Source organism: Pinus tabuliformis, chromosome 9 (genome assembly GCF_031772625.1).
Source record: "Pinus tabuliformis cultivar Carrire ecotype Pingquan chromosome 9, CPIR1, whole genome shotgun sequence".
In the NCBI taxonomy this organism is placed as follows: Eukaryota; Viridiplantae; Streptophyta; class Pinopsida; order Pinales; family Pinaceae; genus Pinus; species Pinus tabuliformis.
Window position 1 is genome coordinate 1,286,216,343 of NC_142307.1, and position 17,239 is coordinate 1,286,233,581.

Genomic DNA, 17,239 nt, shown 5'->3' on the forward strand with positions numbered 1-17,239 from the left:
TTTATCTCCCTTGACAAATATACACTATTTAAAGACTATCTGATCAACTAGATCTAGAATCTAGTCTACATTGATAAGCTACAAGCAGTGGAAGGAGAGTCTCCGCTATATATTGTCTCTATCATAAAGGGAGAAGCAGTCAACACCTCAAGGTTTTATGAAAGAATATGTCATCTCTGACCTATTGTCATATAAGAAGGAAGAGATTCTGAGAATGATAAGCCTAGCTTGAAATACTGTAGCACCTGGATGGCATTGAAGATAAAGTTTGCAGTATCTTTATGAACAAATCTGAGTCTTCACTCTTGAAGAAGAGTTAGAAGTGCATGGCATCAGCAGTAGGCATTGCGACAGCCTCTATAATCATGAAGTACAGAGGTACGTAATCAGGAAGTATGTATAATATGTTCATTGGATTAAGGGTCTAACATGGGATGTACGGTTAGTTGTTTACATGATTCTAGGGTTTGTAGACTTCATTGTTTGAAGGCCTCTGATTTCTAAGGTTTGTTATTAGTTGTCGATATTGTTGTTAATATCTATGATTATAAACCCTAGATGGCACATGGAAACCCTAGTCATATGGAAACCTGAAACCTAACTTGATTGTTCCCTCATTAAAACCCTGACTCCTGATTTCTAGGGTTTGTAGGTATATTAGGTTATATAATAAACCCTAGTATGGATGGATGTGACAATTTCGTAAGCTAATATTTGTATTTGAAAATTGCTAGGAGTCAATCCTCTTAGATTCCATAACCCTAGATTGTCAAACTAACATCATGTTTACAGTTTTTGTTATCATATATTTGCTTGGTTGTGTTTGTTAATAAGTATTACAGAGGAGCATCATGAAGAAAGGAAGGGAAGATGGCTTAGGAAAACAAATCTTGTGGTTTGGTGAAAATGATAGGAGGGAAATGGAAGAACCCTGTGAATGATAACATGGTAAACAAGTTGGATCCTTGGGCATCTGATATGTATAAAGAAAGGTCGTATGGATACCTAATTGAGAAGGTCGTCATTATGCGTTGATTGATGAAAAGAGAGATTTGGCACAACATACTATACAATTCACTATATAACTATCAAAGAAGTTCATGCAACAACTCATTGGTGAAGGTCACTAAAAGACCCTCCATTAGAAGAATTCACAGGAAGATTTCTTCGCCTAGAAGGACCATGATGATATTGCAAACATTTTCTACTCTCTTAGATTTGGGGCAAGCTTCCTAGAAGTTTGCTCATACAGTTGCAGCATGATGAAGTCCCATCCTCAAGATAGGGAGTAGTTTAAAGAAAGCTAAGATGACCAGTTGAAGTAAAAGTTATGAATGTTCTTGAAAATCTTCTTTGATTTAGTTAATTTATGTTTTCAATATACAAGAAGAGCGGGATACATAAATATGTCTGGTTGCATTAGCATGCTTTAAATTGGTTTGGGATCTTCCGATTGAAAACACAATGATAGTAATCAACATCCGATATGATATGAAATATTGTTGACTATAAAGGGAACTACAAAATTCCTGACAAAATGACCTAATGTGAGGATGACTCTTCCTGATGATTGAATGTATGATGAAAGATGTTGATGAAGACTAGATATGACATCTTGTGAAGAAGCTATCCAATGAATCTAATCTTTGATGGCTCATTGTGTTTCTGCTACCTGAAGAGATGCATTATACAGACACGTACTATTCAATGATGACTCAATTTCATGAACTGAGTGGATGACTTTTGCACATAATCCAAAAGGAATTAAATACCTTGCATACCACGAAGGACGCTGACAGAAAAAGTAGCAAGTTACAAATAGTTGAATGGTCATACCTTGGAAGATCACTTTCTTGATGTTCATAGGGAGCAAGATTCAAGCTCTATGATGATTGGTTCGTGAATATGCAACTGATGAAGATTGATGGAAAGGAAGGTGGTGAGGAAGATGGTCGAAGCCCTACGAAGAAGTTATGAATAAGCTAAGTCACAGGACACATCCTCCAAGGTCCCGTGTCCCGTATTTAACGTGTCAGACACGAAAATGGCCCTAAAACACGTCGAAAACGTTTTTCATCGTGTCCTATAAAATGTAAAACGTATTTGGGCGTTTTAGTCATGTCCTTCTCCTGGAAAACGAGTATTCAGTTTATAGAAAACATTGCCCTAACGTTTTTCCTCCGGTTGAATACGTACCCCATGAAATTACTAGTTTAAAGCCCGCGCAATTAGTTTTTCGGGGTTCTTTTCCTATTTTCCTCCGTCGTTTTCCTCCATTGTCGCTCTTCGTTGCTGTATATTCGTCGTGTGGAGCTGTTGTGTGGAGCCGAGTGTGGAGCCGATTGTGGACTAAGTGTGGAGCCGAGTGTGCAGCGTTCAGGAAAACCATTCGGCGTTGTCCGGTCGCAGGCTTGCAGCGTGTGTGACATTTGGAAACTTGGCACTTAGCAGGCTGCAGCATGTGTGCATTGTGAGGTTTCCCATTTAGGTAAACCATGGCCCGTAAACCATATGATTAATGGCACCGCCGCACCGTGGCCCAAAAAGCATACAGCTCGTCTTAGAAACCATCAATCAAATGTCTTGTGCAATATTTTATTCAACAAATATAACTCATGTTCTTGCTAATGCAGAAAAAATAATCAAAGAAAATCGGAGTCAAATAATGAGGAAACATATGCATTAAACTGTTATTAATATTCTATGTTTCTTCCTGATTTTGATGACTTAACGAAAAATCTGCATTTTAATTTTTATGGTTTTAATATCTACGTTCTAAATTTATAGTTACTAGTTAGTACTTACTAGTTTCTTATGTGCTTGTAAGTTGTACATGAACAATGAACATTGAATATTCAAGAATCAAGACCAAGCATATCACATTCTAATTTCTAAATAGTAAATTCTGATTCTATTTATTTTTTTAAAATTAACTATGAACTTTGAAGTAATTATATTTTAATTTGATTAGATAAGCTGCAGCCTGCAATTTCATATGGATAAAAAACTATATTTTGGTATATATATATATTATTAAAAATATATAAAATGTGTCCCTCGTGTCCTGTTTCCAGGTCGCTGTGTTTCATATTGAAAACTTGTATTTACGTGTCCTCCGTGTCTCGTGTCCTCGTGTCATGTGACTTAGTGAATAAAATGGCTCCATGATGTAGAAGTTGAAGTTCATTCATTACATGTTAATACAGAAAAAAGGAGCCCTACAAATAGTTGATAGCACCATGATCTCCACGAAAGAATAGATAACTAATATTGGAAGCAAGTCCCTAGTTGAGAGGGAGCTTGGATATATTCCTTTCAAGTGTAAAGGAATGAGTAGATCCTCCCGAGTTGAGAGGGAGTGATAGACACACAATTCTTTTCTTCACTTTATGGAGAAAGAATGGAGGATTGGGTAAGCATCTGAGACTGAAACCGATACTCTTTGAGGATGAGGCAGGGCATCCAATAGGCAAGAGTAATCGAAGAGGAGATTCCATGAGGATGTGTAAATCCAAGATGGGAATGGTCCTAAAAGGACATACCTTTTGAACATTCGGATGGGGTATGTGCCTTGAGAGACAATGATGAGGGTGTCTATAAATCATTGTCTCCCCAACATTATGCTCTAATCTTGTGGAGAGATAGAGTTGTTAGTCAAGGCCTTGCTATATGACAATGTTGGTTGATATGATGAAGATGCGCTGACATAAGCTGAAAAGATAGCTTATGAGATGGCTTACCAATCTAACTCTTCTTATGAGAATTTTTCAATGGAAGTATTGTCCTTGTACCTGTGGTCAATTATGAATACCTCCCTAGTTAAGAGGGAATGTTGAAGATATAACTAGTGTCAGTCTTCATAATTGTAATAATGTCATCATTGTACTTAAGAAAGAAAAAGAAAAACATTCATATTTTTTGTAAAAGAAAATTTATTTGTAAATGGGTTTCTTGCCCATGATTTTTTATCCTAGGTCAAGCACCCATTGTGTGCTCTAGGTTTGTATATCGAGTCAAGTCAAATTCGTGATGTAAAGTCCCTTGAGGGCTCATGTATCAATGTAAAGAAAAATATTTTTATGTGATGTAAAGTCTAGAGACCACCTAAGAGATTAGGTCAGCCAACCCCATGATGTCGGCTTAGAAGTAGCTTGAGCACCCTCTTGAAAAGGCTATAAATAAAGGAACTCGTCCTCCATTTGAGTGACACACATGTTCGATTTAAAGTAGGGTTTGAGGTAGCAATACAAGTGCGAGGAAAAGCAGGAAGGAAGTGAATGTTCTTGAGAATAATTTTGGTCTAAGTTTTTGTTCTCTCTTGCAAAACGAGCTTTTCTGTGAAAGGATAAGATTATCACAGATCTGAATTTATGAAGGGAAGCAGATTTTGTCTCTGTTTGGGTGGTTGGCCTGATCTCTTGGTGGATGGTCTAAGTTCTAGTCTTGGAAGTCTTCATTGATAAAATTTCTATAAGAAGAGCACTTTGGGTTTTCCCCTCAATGGGTTTTGCCCTGGCTTGGAGCCTATTTCTGGTGTCTCTCTTGTTTGCATTGTGATCCTCTTGTTAGCATTTTTCTTGATGATGAACAGAACTAATTAATGATGAAGAAATAATACACTAAGCATCACATGAACTTGTCAATTGAAAGAGAAATCATTTAACAAAACCCTAATATATATTTGCCCTTGATTTCACAATAGGAAGGATTCATCATCAAGAGAAAACTTGGTTGCCTCAAAATAGTGTTCCACGCAGGGACGCGCTTGCTCGCTCCCCCATGCTCCCGGGATAGGAAACTCTTGGGGAAACATTTCCCCACGTTCCCTTTTTTGAAGAAACTAGAGGAAACTCTGGGGGGGAGTTTTTCCTGGTCACGAAAAGCGTCCCCCCAATTTCTTTTGCTAGTAACAATTAAAAAAATAAAAAATTAGAAAATTTAATATAATAAAAAAAATGAAAATTAAAACTAAAGGATAAATTAAAACTTCAAAACATAATCATTCACATTTCTCATTAATTTCTCATCAACCCTACGATTTTATCTTGTCGCCTAACATTTTCCTTCTGCTGTCGCTCGACATTTTACCTTGTTGCCCAAGATTTTCCTGTTGTCGTCGCTCGACATCTTCCATCTGCAATTTGTTGTGATTCGGATTTACCATCGATCGGGGGCCTGAGACATTTGGAGCTGCGATTTTCATTTTGTGACTTGGAGTTGTGATTTTCATTTTGTGTCTTGGAGCCACCGAGTTGGTGCTGCAATTTATTATTTAGTACTTTTTGAGAAATTTACTACTATTTCACTACTTTCTATGTTTACTTTTAATTTAGTATTCTAAGGCTATTTTAAACTTCAACATAATGTCATTGTCATATGATGAATTTGCTTTCGATGTGCATTATGTAATTTCATTTGTCAAAGGATTAATTTAATTTAGATGCCTTGCATAATATTAATGACCATTGCCAAATGATGAATTTAGATGTAACATTGCATAATGTCAAATGATGGATTCAATTTAATAATTTACCTATGTTGCACAAGTTTCCAATCCATGGATACTTCGAGTACAGGGGAACAAGTATCTAGCATGGCTAGAAGCTTTGCCCAAATTTACAGGAAACATCAAATTGGGAGAGACAATAATATAATATATTACTATTTAATATATATTAAAAATAAAAATAAAATAATTTATTTATTTCCATCCAAAACTTGCCAATAAAATTCCATCCTTCAAATTCCATCTTGCAAAGAAATATGTAAAAGATTGAACTTTGAAGCACTGCCAAAAAAAATCAAAATATTAATCCATCAACAATTTGCCTATCAAATTCCTTCCCAACAAAGAAACATGTGGAACTCCCAAACTGGAAAAAAAATTGTTATTACTCGATTATTATGTGATATCATGCAACGCTATATTATATTCAACTTCAAAATTCGAGTTTGAAAATTTATAAAATGAAACTGACTAACACGCTACTCTTTATCTTTCTGACCGTCATTGTAATTCATTGAATCTTATCATTAAAGCTTCAAGAGAGTAGACTTATTTCATTTGCAATTGTTGAACAACAAGATTTGCAACAGAAGTTGCCAAGGAATGACTGGCAACTATCTATATTTTGTTGAAACCTTTGCTATATCTCCACGTCTTTGTCGCTTTATAGGGCTCATGCAATCTAGCCCCTAACCTGACATCAATCACTTAGAAAATAAACAAACGGTACCTTCCCTGCTCACAATTGGTATCGAAAACGTGAAAATCTGCTCAAAATAAGTACTCGAAATGTCAAAATTTGTTGTAGTGAAGCTCCCAAAAAGCTCCAACGTACCCGCTGAAGCTCCTAGAAGTTTTGGAGCATTTTCTACCAGCTCCCAAGCTCCCAGGAGCGTGGGGTACATGCTCTCCAATGACTGGGAACGATACCCATATAACTATGTAATTTACTTTTAGATTTAGAATTTTACATTGATGATTGTAGAAATGTCAAATGATAACTATGATTCATAATAGTCTAATACGAAATGATGATCATATTTAGATGTACATTTCATAATTATTAAAATTTACTATTTACTAACTTAGTTATTGACATATTTTTGGGATTTTATTTTTTATTTGTATACATTAAATTGTTAATAATTTTATAATTTTTATGACTTTGACGTCCCCCCATTTCTCTAAAATTTCCCTAAATTTTGGGCTTGCTTATATACGCCCCCCTTGTGTGTATCCCTGCTCCCACGTTTCCCCATCGTGGAAACTCAGTGGAACATTGCCTCAAAATCAACCTTCTTTGGCTTCTAATCTTTCCATTTTAAGTCTCAATTCTCTTGCCCTAAGTAAACCCTAGTTTTGCTAAGCTTCAACTTGAGGACTTTTTGAAGGTTTCTTGTGGGCCATTAGCTTGCTAATATTCATTGTTTGGAAACCTTTTCTTGGCATATTGACCTTGGTTCCTTAAGCCTTAGGTCTAGAGTGTGCCCTAATTAGGCATGTCTAGAGGAAGTGAACTTCCTTATTTCCCTTGGTTAAGCCTTGTACTTAAGAAAAACCTTCCTCTAGTAGCCTCTAGTGTCACCTTAACCCTTAAAACATAGAATATCTTACATAGATGACCTAGATAACGAGAAGCTTCCAATTGGTGAAAGTCCATAAAGAGCAAGGGGTAGTGGTTGTGGTGATAGTGGACCACACCTCATTGTTGTCACTTAGTCTAGTGCTTGCCTTATAGAGCACCCCTCTACAAGATCTTCTAAATTTTGAGGCAACTGGCCCTTTCAAACAAAATTGATTTTGAGAAAGCATATGATTGGATTGAAAGGCCATTCATCCTAGCAATGCTCAAAGCTTTGGGGTTTGGTCATATCTTCCTTCTAGCTATAGAAATTGTTTGCAAACATGGCTTCCTGCGTCTCTATATAGTACAAAGTCAAACCAAGTCAAGTCAAAGGAAGTGGGCATTTTCAAGTCTACTAAACAGGGTTTCCCATTGGCGACAACGCTCTCTACTACATCACAAAGTTTCACAGGTACTTATCAAAGGTATTCCAATTCTAAGCCATATGTTGGCCAATTTGTAAATGGCCACTCCATCGATGACTCTTTTTCTAACCATTTTGGAGAAGTCTATGGATATACAATAGAATGCCTTTAAAATTTAAACTCTTACTCAAGTTCTAAGTTGCAAATGGTCAATACATAGTGCCATCAACTATGCCAAGATGACCTCCAGGATTGGTTGATCAATATGGGATGGTCTTGGCTTTAGCATGCATATGTTTTAAAGTTTTTGTGTATCCAAATTGCTTTTCTAGCCTCACAAGAAGCCTTGTGGGAAGTGGCACGTAGTCCTCCAAAGGATTGATAAGAAGGTAGACAAGTGGATTACACAACCTATCAGTTGGCAACTAAATTTCAGATTTGTTCTAAGGTCCTTGCTACCACACACGTTTATTACTCTCCTTGTTAGGTTTCATCTGCTACGAGTCATGACCTTCCACAGGTTTAAGACCTTTTAGATATTTTGTAGACCATTCTTAAGGGGAAGAAAAGACTCCACTATGTCAAGTGGAGAATTTGATGGGGTACCCAACAATGGGGAGGTATGCATATGTTGGCTCCTTCTAACAATCTCGGGCATTATGTGCAAACTTGCAAAGTTGTGAAAATATATTTCGCTCAAGGCTTCGTTATAAGTAAAAGGAACTGGACTAATGTGAACTTTCAAACCCTTTTTGTTACACCAACCAAGGTGAAAATCAAAAGGGTTGTTTGTACCTTACATATATGAAAAGCACGGTAGGGTGTAACTCCCTGCCTCACCTAGAAAGGAGACTCATTGAGGACAAATATATCTTTCAATGACCACTATATTTGGTAGTCACCTCTTGTATTGTTCAATGAAGAGCCCCTGGTGGAGACCGCCTGGCTATGTTGCACGAAACTTCTAAGAACCCGACGTTTCGGGCCGTACCTATACCCGAAACTTGGAAACTCGCCTGAAAATCAGCCATCATGTAAACATCTAGGAGAGTTAATATAGACTTGGTTTTCCTTCTAAATTGTCATCTATGGGTCTTATTCCATTTTTTCTTGCAAGATAATGTGTTCTTCACTTATTTATAAATAATAATAATAATAATAAATATATATATACATGATGTTTCGGCTAGCATTTCCATTTTTGGGAGGTGACATTTCTAAACTTACCCATTTCGGAAACTCCGAAACGTTTCGGCGTGTCGTGCAACTTAGCTACCTGGATTTTGACCAAGTGCCTTTCTAAGAAGGGCATTGTTAAGGTTGCATACCTTTTTAATTCTCAAGATAGAGACTAGAATCATTGGGTCACACTGATCGCTAAATTCAACCTGGTCAACACTGACAGTTTGATTATTGAGAGGGTTGAGGAGATCATTGTTGATGATTTGTTCCTCAAAATTGACCTGCAAACCCCAACTGCTAGGTGGCAGGAATGGAGGTGGAATAGTTCCAAAGGATTCAAAAAGTATTGGCCAGCTATCCACATCAACATCTTGTGGGTATCCACATCAAGCTTGAAATTGCATTTGTTCGTACAGCTAGAGACTAGCATTGATTCAAAATACATATCTCGTTTTTACACAATTTCCATTGGGTATTGAATTCGAATCTTTGTTGGGCTATCCACGACAAAATTTGAAGATCGAAATCTGAGCTGGGATGCACTTTTAACTGGAGAAAATCACTGTTTTGTCACTGCTGTTACAGAAATCTGAACTTTGAATTGTTGCTGTTCCGAGTGTTTTGTGGCAATTTTTGTTGAAAAGCTTCATACTATACTGCTGTTTCAGAACTGTGCTCTCTCCAAGTAAAATTTTGGTTTGCCCAGGTGTCCAATGTAAAATTTTGGTGTTTACAGCCCTGGTTCATCACATGAAACGTTTTGTGCACAAATCTTCTAAATACACTGATGTTCTTCACTTCAGTTCAGTATTCCAAAGTATCTATTTGAAGCAACAACTTAAATTAGATGCTTGAAACATGTGTTATAGCCACTTCCAACTAGATGCTAAACTAAATTAAACCCAAATGTTTTTATGATTCATCAGCTCCAAAATCTGACCAGTTAGGATAGTAGCCTCCCTCATTCCAGTACTACCATTGTCAGCGGTATCAGTGTCATGTCTTGTGGGCCTCCTAGGTTGTAGTTGCTATATAATGAAATGAAATGAATGCAGAGTATCTAAAATGGGGAATGAACGCTCTTGCACCGCACATCATGAAAATATTCAACAACATCATTCGGCAAGGATTCCCAAGAGATTGGACAACTAGCCTAGCAATACCCCTTTTTAAAAGTGGAGACATTAATAATCCATCCAACTATAGAACAATTATGATCAATCCTTTGTTTGCAAAGCTTTTCGGCAGCATGGTAGAAAACAGAATTAGCAAGTGGGCAAAAGTAAAAGAAAAGAGGGCAAGAGGACAAGCGGGTTTTAGGCCGAAACATTCTACAGTGGATCATAGCCTCACGTTGAGACACATTGTTGAAAAGGTCTGGGAGGACAAAGAAGAAGTATTTTGCTGCTTTGTTGACTTCAAAAAAGCATTTGACACAGTCCCTAGGGATAAGTTGTGGCGTAGAATGGAAGAACTTGAAATTCCTGTGCATTATAGAGCCGCTGTCCATAGACTTTATGAATAAATGAAAGTCAAAATTAGAACCTCAGCATGTATTTCAAAAAGCTTTAGAAGTGACATTGGAGTTGAGCAAGGTTGCCCTCTATCCCCCACTCTTTTTGGTCTATATATTGATAAATTGGAAGAGTGGCTAAATCTGCAAGGTGGAGATGGTGTTCAGTTGGGGGAGTTTGTGATAAAGCTTCTTTTATATGCTGATGATATTGTATTGATTTCTAAATCAGCCCATGGACTGCAAATGCACTTATATGCCCTTGAGCATTTTTGTAGAGCAGTGGGGATGCAAGTCAATACTAGCAAGACCAAAATAGTGATTTTTTCTAATAAAAGGAAGCAGAACCAGCATACTTTCTTCTTTGAAGACAACATTCTTGAAGAAGTAAATGAGTACAAGTACCTTGGGATTGATTTCAACAACAAACTCAATTGGGAGGACTGCAGAAAGAAGAGAATTTTAGGAGGGTGGAAAACATTATATGCTCTTCAAACAAATGTAGAGAGGCAGAGTTATGGGATTGGAAAACGATTAAAGTGCTTTTTGAACTCCTAGTTTGTCCAGTGATGCTATATGGGTGTGAATTGTGGGCTAGCAGCACTCCCGTCTCAAAATGGAAACAAATTGAGAAAATCCAAAAACGCTTGATCATGAGCAAGTTCAAAATAAAAAGTTCGAAACCTTATGAGATAATGTTGAGTGAAACAGGAGCAACTTCCATTGAAGCAATTGCCATGGTGCGGCTCATAAGATACCTAAAAAGAATTGAACAAATGAGGGTAGGTGGATGGCCTAATGTTATCTTCAATGAAGGCATCAGTGAAAGAAAGAAAACATGGATGAAACAAAACTACACATGGATGCAAAAATGGAATATCTACCTCAATGCCTGTCCCACAAATAGCAAGGAGCTAAAGGATTTTGTTATGGAGAAGTTTCGTAAAAAGGTATGGGGAAAAGAGTTTGGTAGAAAGAAAAAATATTGCAATGAGGATTTCAACCCTACGTGTGATTTACAACAAAAAGAGTTCATTGGAACCATTGTTTTAAAAAACGGCCGTTTCGATACCGAAACGACCGAGTTGATCCGAGCCGATACCCTCAGCCATGACTCGGCCTTTGAAACGGTACGTTTGGCCGAGTCAGCCATGACTCAGCCGAGTCATTCAATGACTCGGCCGGTCGTTTCCGTTATGACTCGGCCGAGTCACAAAAAGCCGGCCCAGAACACGTTAAACAGCGATTTAATATTTTTTTAATGGATTTTTAAGGTGATTTCTGAGTGGTTTGCACTCCAAGGTGTTATATGAATTTGCTAAATGTCATTTGGGGTCCATTCTCCCTCCCAAACCCTATTTAACACACTCAAATGCTCTCTACTATTGATATGCTCTTCAAATTTCATGGTAATGTTAAATTCTTAAAGTAAAAGTGACATTCTCCTTAATCTTCATTTTCATCCTTTTACTTAAATTTTTAACATTACCATGAAATGACTCAGGATGTTTGAGAGTGGTTTCGGCCTCATTGGATTTCATATGGAGAAAGTAGAATTTTAGATTTCATTCAAAATCCAGCAGACTTATCAGTTTTTCAGGATTTCAAGATTGGAGGATTGCAATGTTTCCATTGAATTTTGTCATGTATTAGGGTATGGAACTCGTATTTAATCAAGAGCACCAATCCCTCTATGTACCTTGATGTTAGTGACATTGGTTGTCGAACTCCTCTGGGATTAACTCCCAAACCAGGAGCTTCTGAAAATGTCGCTCCCGCTCCCATTTTCGCTCCTGCTCCCAAGTAACACAAAAAAGAGAAACCGTTTGGATCAAAAATGGTTAAATGATCTAGTTTATGTCCAATACAACCTCCGGCTCAGACAAAACCATTTGCTGAACAAAAGACCTTATTCAGATCCCATTGTGTTGGAAGACATTGATCCAACATCAGATTGGGTAGTGGAGAGTCGTCCAGCAGAGTTTGATCTTGATGAGGATCTTTATTAAGATTTAGATATCGAGACATCAATTGAACTTGAACATGCTGTTCAGTTGAATGCATATCCCAATCCACCAGCCTCAGTCTCACAGCCAGCAAGGACTCCAGTTGTAGGTGCTTCCTCTGCTCAACCACGACAGAAGCGCAACCGCATATCTACTCTATCTCAGCTTGCATCTACTGCAGTTGCACAGCCTGCTAGTGGTACCACTTCTATAGCTGCAGTTGGAGATGATGATGATGAGGAGGAGCCATGGACCCCCTGTCTGACTCTGATGATGATCCAGAGATTGATCGACATGATCTTGGCTCCTCTGGCAGTAGCTACTAGCCAGTAGCTGTAGTACTAGTACTGGAGTCTGGTCACAGTTTACTTTTGTTGTAGAGGCCATTTCTAGCCTCCTTGGTTATGTGTTTTTTGTTTTGAGTCTTTGATCATGTATGACAGTTGACTACGTATTGCAATTGGGTACCATTTTGATATAATGGATTGGTTCATGAGCCTACTTTGATCATATGTTGTCTTCCATCTATATCATAATGCTGTGTGTTTGGAAACATGAATGAAAATCTCTAAAATTATGTTTAAAATCTTTAAAATTATGTTTTTTTATAAAAAAATAAATATTTAATGTATTTTTTACAACGACCGAGTCATTGAAATCAAGCCGGCCGAGTCATTACCGTTTCAGAGTCGGAGTCAGAGTTGATCCTCGGTCGAGTCGGAGTCGGAGTTTTAAAACTATGATTGGAACTAGCATTTCGTGGAGGGCAAAGGTTCTTATTGCTCAATTAAGGACCAACTCACATCAACTTCGATGTGAAATAGGACGGTGGAAAAGGCCTAAAGAAGCTTGGGAAGAAAGGGTGTGTACATTTTGCACGTCTGAGGCTATGCAATCAGAAAAACATTTCATTTTGGAATGTGATGCATTCAAAGACATCAGAGAAAGTTATGAAAACATGTTAGCATCAGTTTCTTGGCATTGTCTTTTTAGCGAGAGGATTGTTGGAAGGTTGGGTCAGCTCATCATCAATTTGAATCGGAAAAGGACTGAATTGCAAAGAGCGAAAAACAAGGAACTAATGGTCTTATAGACTATTTTTAGTCTCGTGGACCTTAGGATATCATTTCATTTCATTTCCAAAATATGACCAGCTATGATAGTAGCCTCCCTCATTCCAGTACCGCCATTGTCAGCGGTATAAGTGTCATGTCTTGTGGGCCTCCTAGGTTGTAGTTGCTATATATGTGATGCAATACAAATTATTTGTAAATTGGCACAATCCTATATTGGGATTTCGTTCCACGTTACTCATTTCTGGGCTCTACTCATCTTTCAAGGCACATAGAGGTAATAATACTGGGTTTCTACTGGAGACTAATGGGCTTCTACTGCTCGCGGGGTGCGAATAGCACTGCATCCAGCAAATAAAACGTTTTTCTTGCATGCTGCAAATCGCCATTTTTTATATTCCTAGATTTCAAGGGATTGCAATTAAAAGAACCTGGATGGATGGTCGATTGTGACAGAAGTAGACACTTGAGGCTGATCCTGAGATTGTTCGCCATCAAGTCCAGAACTATTTGACTGCATATCCTTCTGCAAAAATGAAGATGCCAGCGGCCAAATTAATCGATCGAGTAAAATATCTTTAGATTTGGAAGGCCCGAATCCAGAAATTCATAATCCAAATTGAGAATTGAGAGCATCTTCCTTGAAGCTAGGATTTATGAAGGATATAGTTATGAATGTACTGAAACGGATGCACTCGCGGGTGTTGATTCTGGCAGCGCCCTGATCTTCGTTCTCATCAAGATCGCCAGGCCTTTCCGGTTCACGTTTTTTGCCATGAAATAAAAGGCCCGAGCAAGGGATATCAGCCCATTGAAAAGATTTTGGAAAATTTTGATTTGGTGATGGACACCTTTCAACCATGCTGATGTCTCAGGAAAGATTCATCATGGGACAGTAAGATTGAACTTACTACTCGTAGAACATTATTCACGGGACAGATGAAGTGTACGACATGGCTAACAAAAGTGGGAGTGATAGATAAGCCTGTTTCCCAAAGTCGTCGTCTTTAGTGGTACTGTTTCTGATTTTTTGGGGTTTTTTTTGTGAAAATTTGGCGGAGAAAATTGAGGTGAAATTTTAATTTGTGTTATTTAAACTGGTTTTTTAATGGTATTTATGGATTCAAGATCCTGGGAAATCTTATGGCACTTGGATTGTATAGGTGTTAACCATCAAACTTGTAATTTCAACAGATTCATGCAATATCCTAGAGAAATTAAATGAAAAATCCCACCCGAAAAACTTCCAAAAAGTCTCATTAAAAACAACTTGAATCAATTATAATAGGAAACTGATTCAAACAATTAAAAAAATGTTAATTGAAAATGAAATTACGATGTAATTAATAGAATAGATGATGAGCATTAATGCAATATTGGTACGAAAGGACTTTTAGTTTTTTTTGCCAAAAAAAATATGTATACCTTGGTAGACTTTAGCAAAGATTGTTGTGTAATATGTTTCTTGTGCCATAAACAAAGGAGTCTTATACACTAATTAAATGATTATTATTATTAAATGAAATAGAAAAACATTATACCCTAAAAAAGATTTTTAAAGTCCTTGATAAATCTAAATATAAAATAAATTTATGTTAATTTAATATTTTAATTTTGTCATACACATATATCTTTGTAATTATTTTTTGTAATTATTTTTTTGTGACTAAGTAATTATTTTTTGTAATTATTTTTTTGTGACTAAGTGAAGCCTAGATTGGGTGTTTATTGGAAAAAAAAATAATATCAACCCAAAAATATGCTTATTACCAAGATCAAGCCTAAACACTTTTTAAGATAATTTAATTCTCCAATATTACTTTCATCATCAATCCCTAAAATTAATTTTTTTTATTTAATAATATAAATTTAATTTTAATTTAAAATAAAATTATATTTTTTTTATCTTTTTTAAATATCTTTTCATTTTTTAACTTAATATTATCAAAATTATGCGATAACATTTATCATTTTATTACTCTCAATAGAACAATGTAACAGTTAAAAATAAAACTAAACAAGCATTGTTCCTAAGCAACAAGTCCCTGCCAAGCAGGGAGCTTAAATCTCTGTTCGTGAACCTCTATATTATGAATTAATCAACAGTTCCTTCTGACGACTGGCTATTATGGAACCCTATAATCATCTAGAAATGGGTAATTGATTTGTTGCCTTGCAAGAAAATTATAAGGCTTAAGCAGACTGCTTGCTCAGATACGTGGTGATGTTGGTAGCTATGCCCTTGCCTTACAGCTACAGGTTCAAGTTTTTACAGGAGCTCAACAGAGTAAATTCACCTTTCGTTGGTGTCGTCTCATGTGCACAGGCAGTTTGGGTAAATAGCCTATTGATTCAAGGTATGCCCCTTGAAGGGGAAACCTTGAGCATACCCGATCTCACGAGCTCCCAGATCAATTTTTTATATAGTGGATCTCGCCTTGGATCGATTGGCCAACATTTATAGCCTTCCCTTGTGTTGAATAGAAACCGTTCTAGTGGGGAGGCACAAGCCACTGTTGTAAATTTACAGTGCTTCCTGCACTAAATTCATTTATCGTAATTTAAATATCTGAAACAAGTCGTGACGCTACAGCCTTCCAAGAGAGGGATGCAATACCAACCGACTTATTGAAGTTGTAGGACCCGCCGATGCTGCGGCGGTGTAAGCTCTGGAAAATAACACCCCAACTATCGATTAAGCAACTTCGCAAGCCAAATATTTTATGTCGAGGGACTAATATTAGCATTAGTTTAGGTCTCGAAAATATTAATGAAATCAAATCATTTTAACCAAACTTTATGTCTCTTCGCCCAGGGAAGAGGCCAAATAAGATGAAAAAAAATTATTGGCCATAAAAAACAAGTGCTGATATTTGATAAGTTAACAATCATATTTCATTGGAAAACTTTAGGTCATCTAGGAACAATTTAATGTAAAGAATAAAAACTCGATTGCTATAGTCCTATGCCATAGAGGCGGCCAGGACTAATAACCAAGTGAATGTTTAAATCACGAGAAAAGTTAATACTTTACAAAGAAAACATTGAACTGGAACAAATGATGAGTAGAGGTAAGTATTTGAGCACTATGCAAAAAAAATTTCATGAGAGAACAAAGCCTTAATACAATAATCTCATGAGAGTGACCACAAAGGTGTCATTTAACTATTTGTTTTGTTATTTTAATTAGAGTTTGTAGTATTTGCATGACCTTTAACTTTATCACTACTTAAGAGAGGATGAAAGAATTATGAATTTAGTTTGAATGAGTGACCACAAAGGCCGCATCTAACTATTTATTATTAGTTCCGCATTGGGCTATAGTAATTAGTTTTTAGTCTTAGCATTAATCTATTTGCAAGTAATCCAAAGTTTTCCGCTGGCATTTTATGAAATACGTTTGATCAATTTATTGAATAAAGGCATTGATTTTTTTACCGCCAATAAGAATTATTTTTTTCTTCTTATTTGGCCTCTCCCGGAGGCGAAGAAGCTATAAAGATTATATACTAAAAATTAGTTTATTAATATTTTCAAAAGATAACTAATGCCAGCGTTAGTTCTTGACATCAAATGTTTGGTTTGAGAAAGGTCATTAAATTAGTTATCAAAGGTGCCTGGTCCCCCACCCGTCAACTTCCACAGAGAATTCACATGGTTAACACATGTTAAAGTAGTTTGCATGGCGGTACCCATTTGTCCACTTCCAAAGACTATATCGCAGCCAGACTTCATTAGCTTTTTGCATATTTCACAAACCAGAAAGTCTCAGTCGATAGCTGGTGGTCGAGCATAGATAGAAAGCAAGCAGGTCGTATTTCTCAATTTCAGCGCTTCATTAGCTTTTTGCATATTTCACAAACCAGAAAGTCTCAGTCGATAGCTGGTGGTCGAGCATAGATAGAAAGCAAGCAGGTCGTATTTCTCAATTTCAGCGCTGCAGAGAAGACAAACCACATTCACATTCTCA

The 17,239-nt window shown here is 36.8% G+C and overlaps 1 protein-coding gene across 1 annotated transcript in view; it reads right to left on the minus strand.

Annotated features, from left to right (window-relative positions):
* Positions 1-14,237, minus strand: part of LOC149153279 (uncharacterized) — a 260,627-nt gene extending 246,390 nt beyond the window's left edge. The window contains exons 1-2 of the mRNA XM_089443765.1: positions 13,951-14,237; positions 13,701-13,795 (exon numbers count right to left, since the gene is read on the minus strand). Of these exons, the coding sequence (XP_089299891.1) occupies positions 13,701-13,795; positions 13,951-14,046 (191 nt within the window). The 5' untranslated portion in view covers positions 14,047-14,237. The remainder of the gene's footprint in view (positions 1-13,700; positions 13,796-13,950) is intronic.
* Between the last annotated feature and the right edge of the window lie 3,002 nt (positions 14,238-17,239).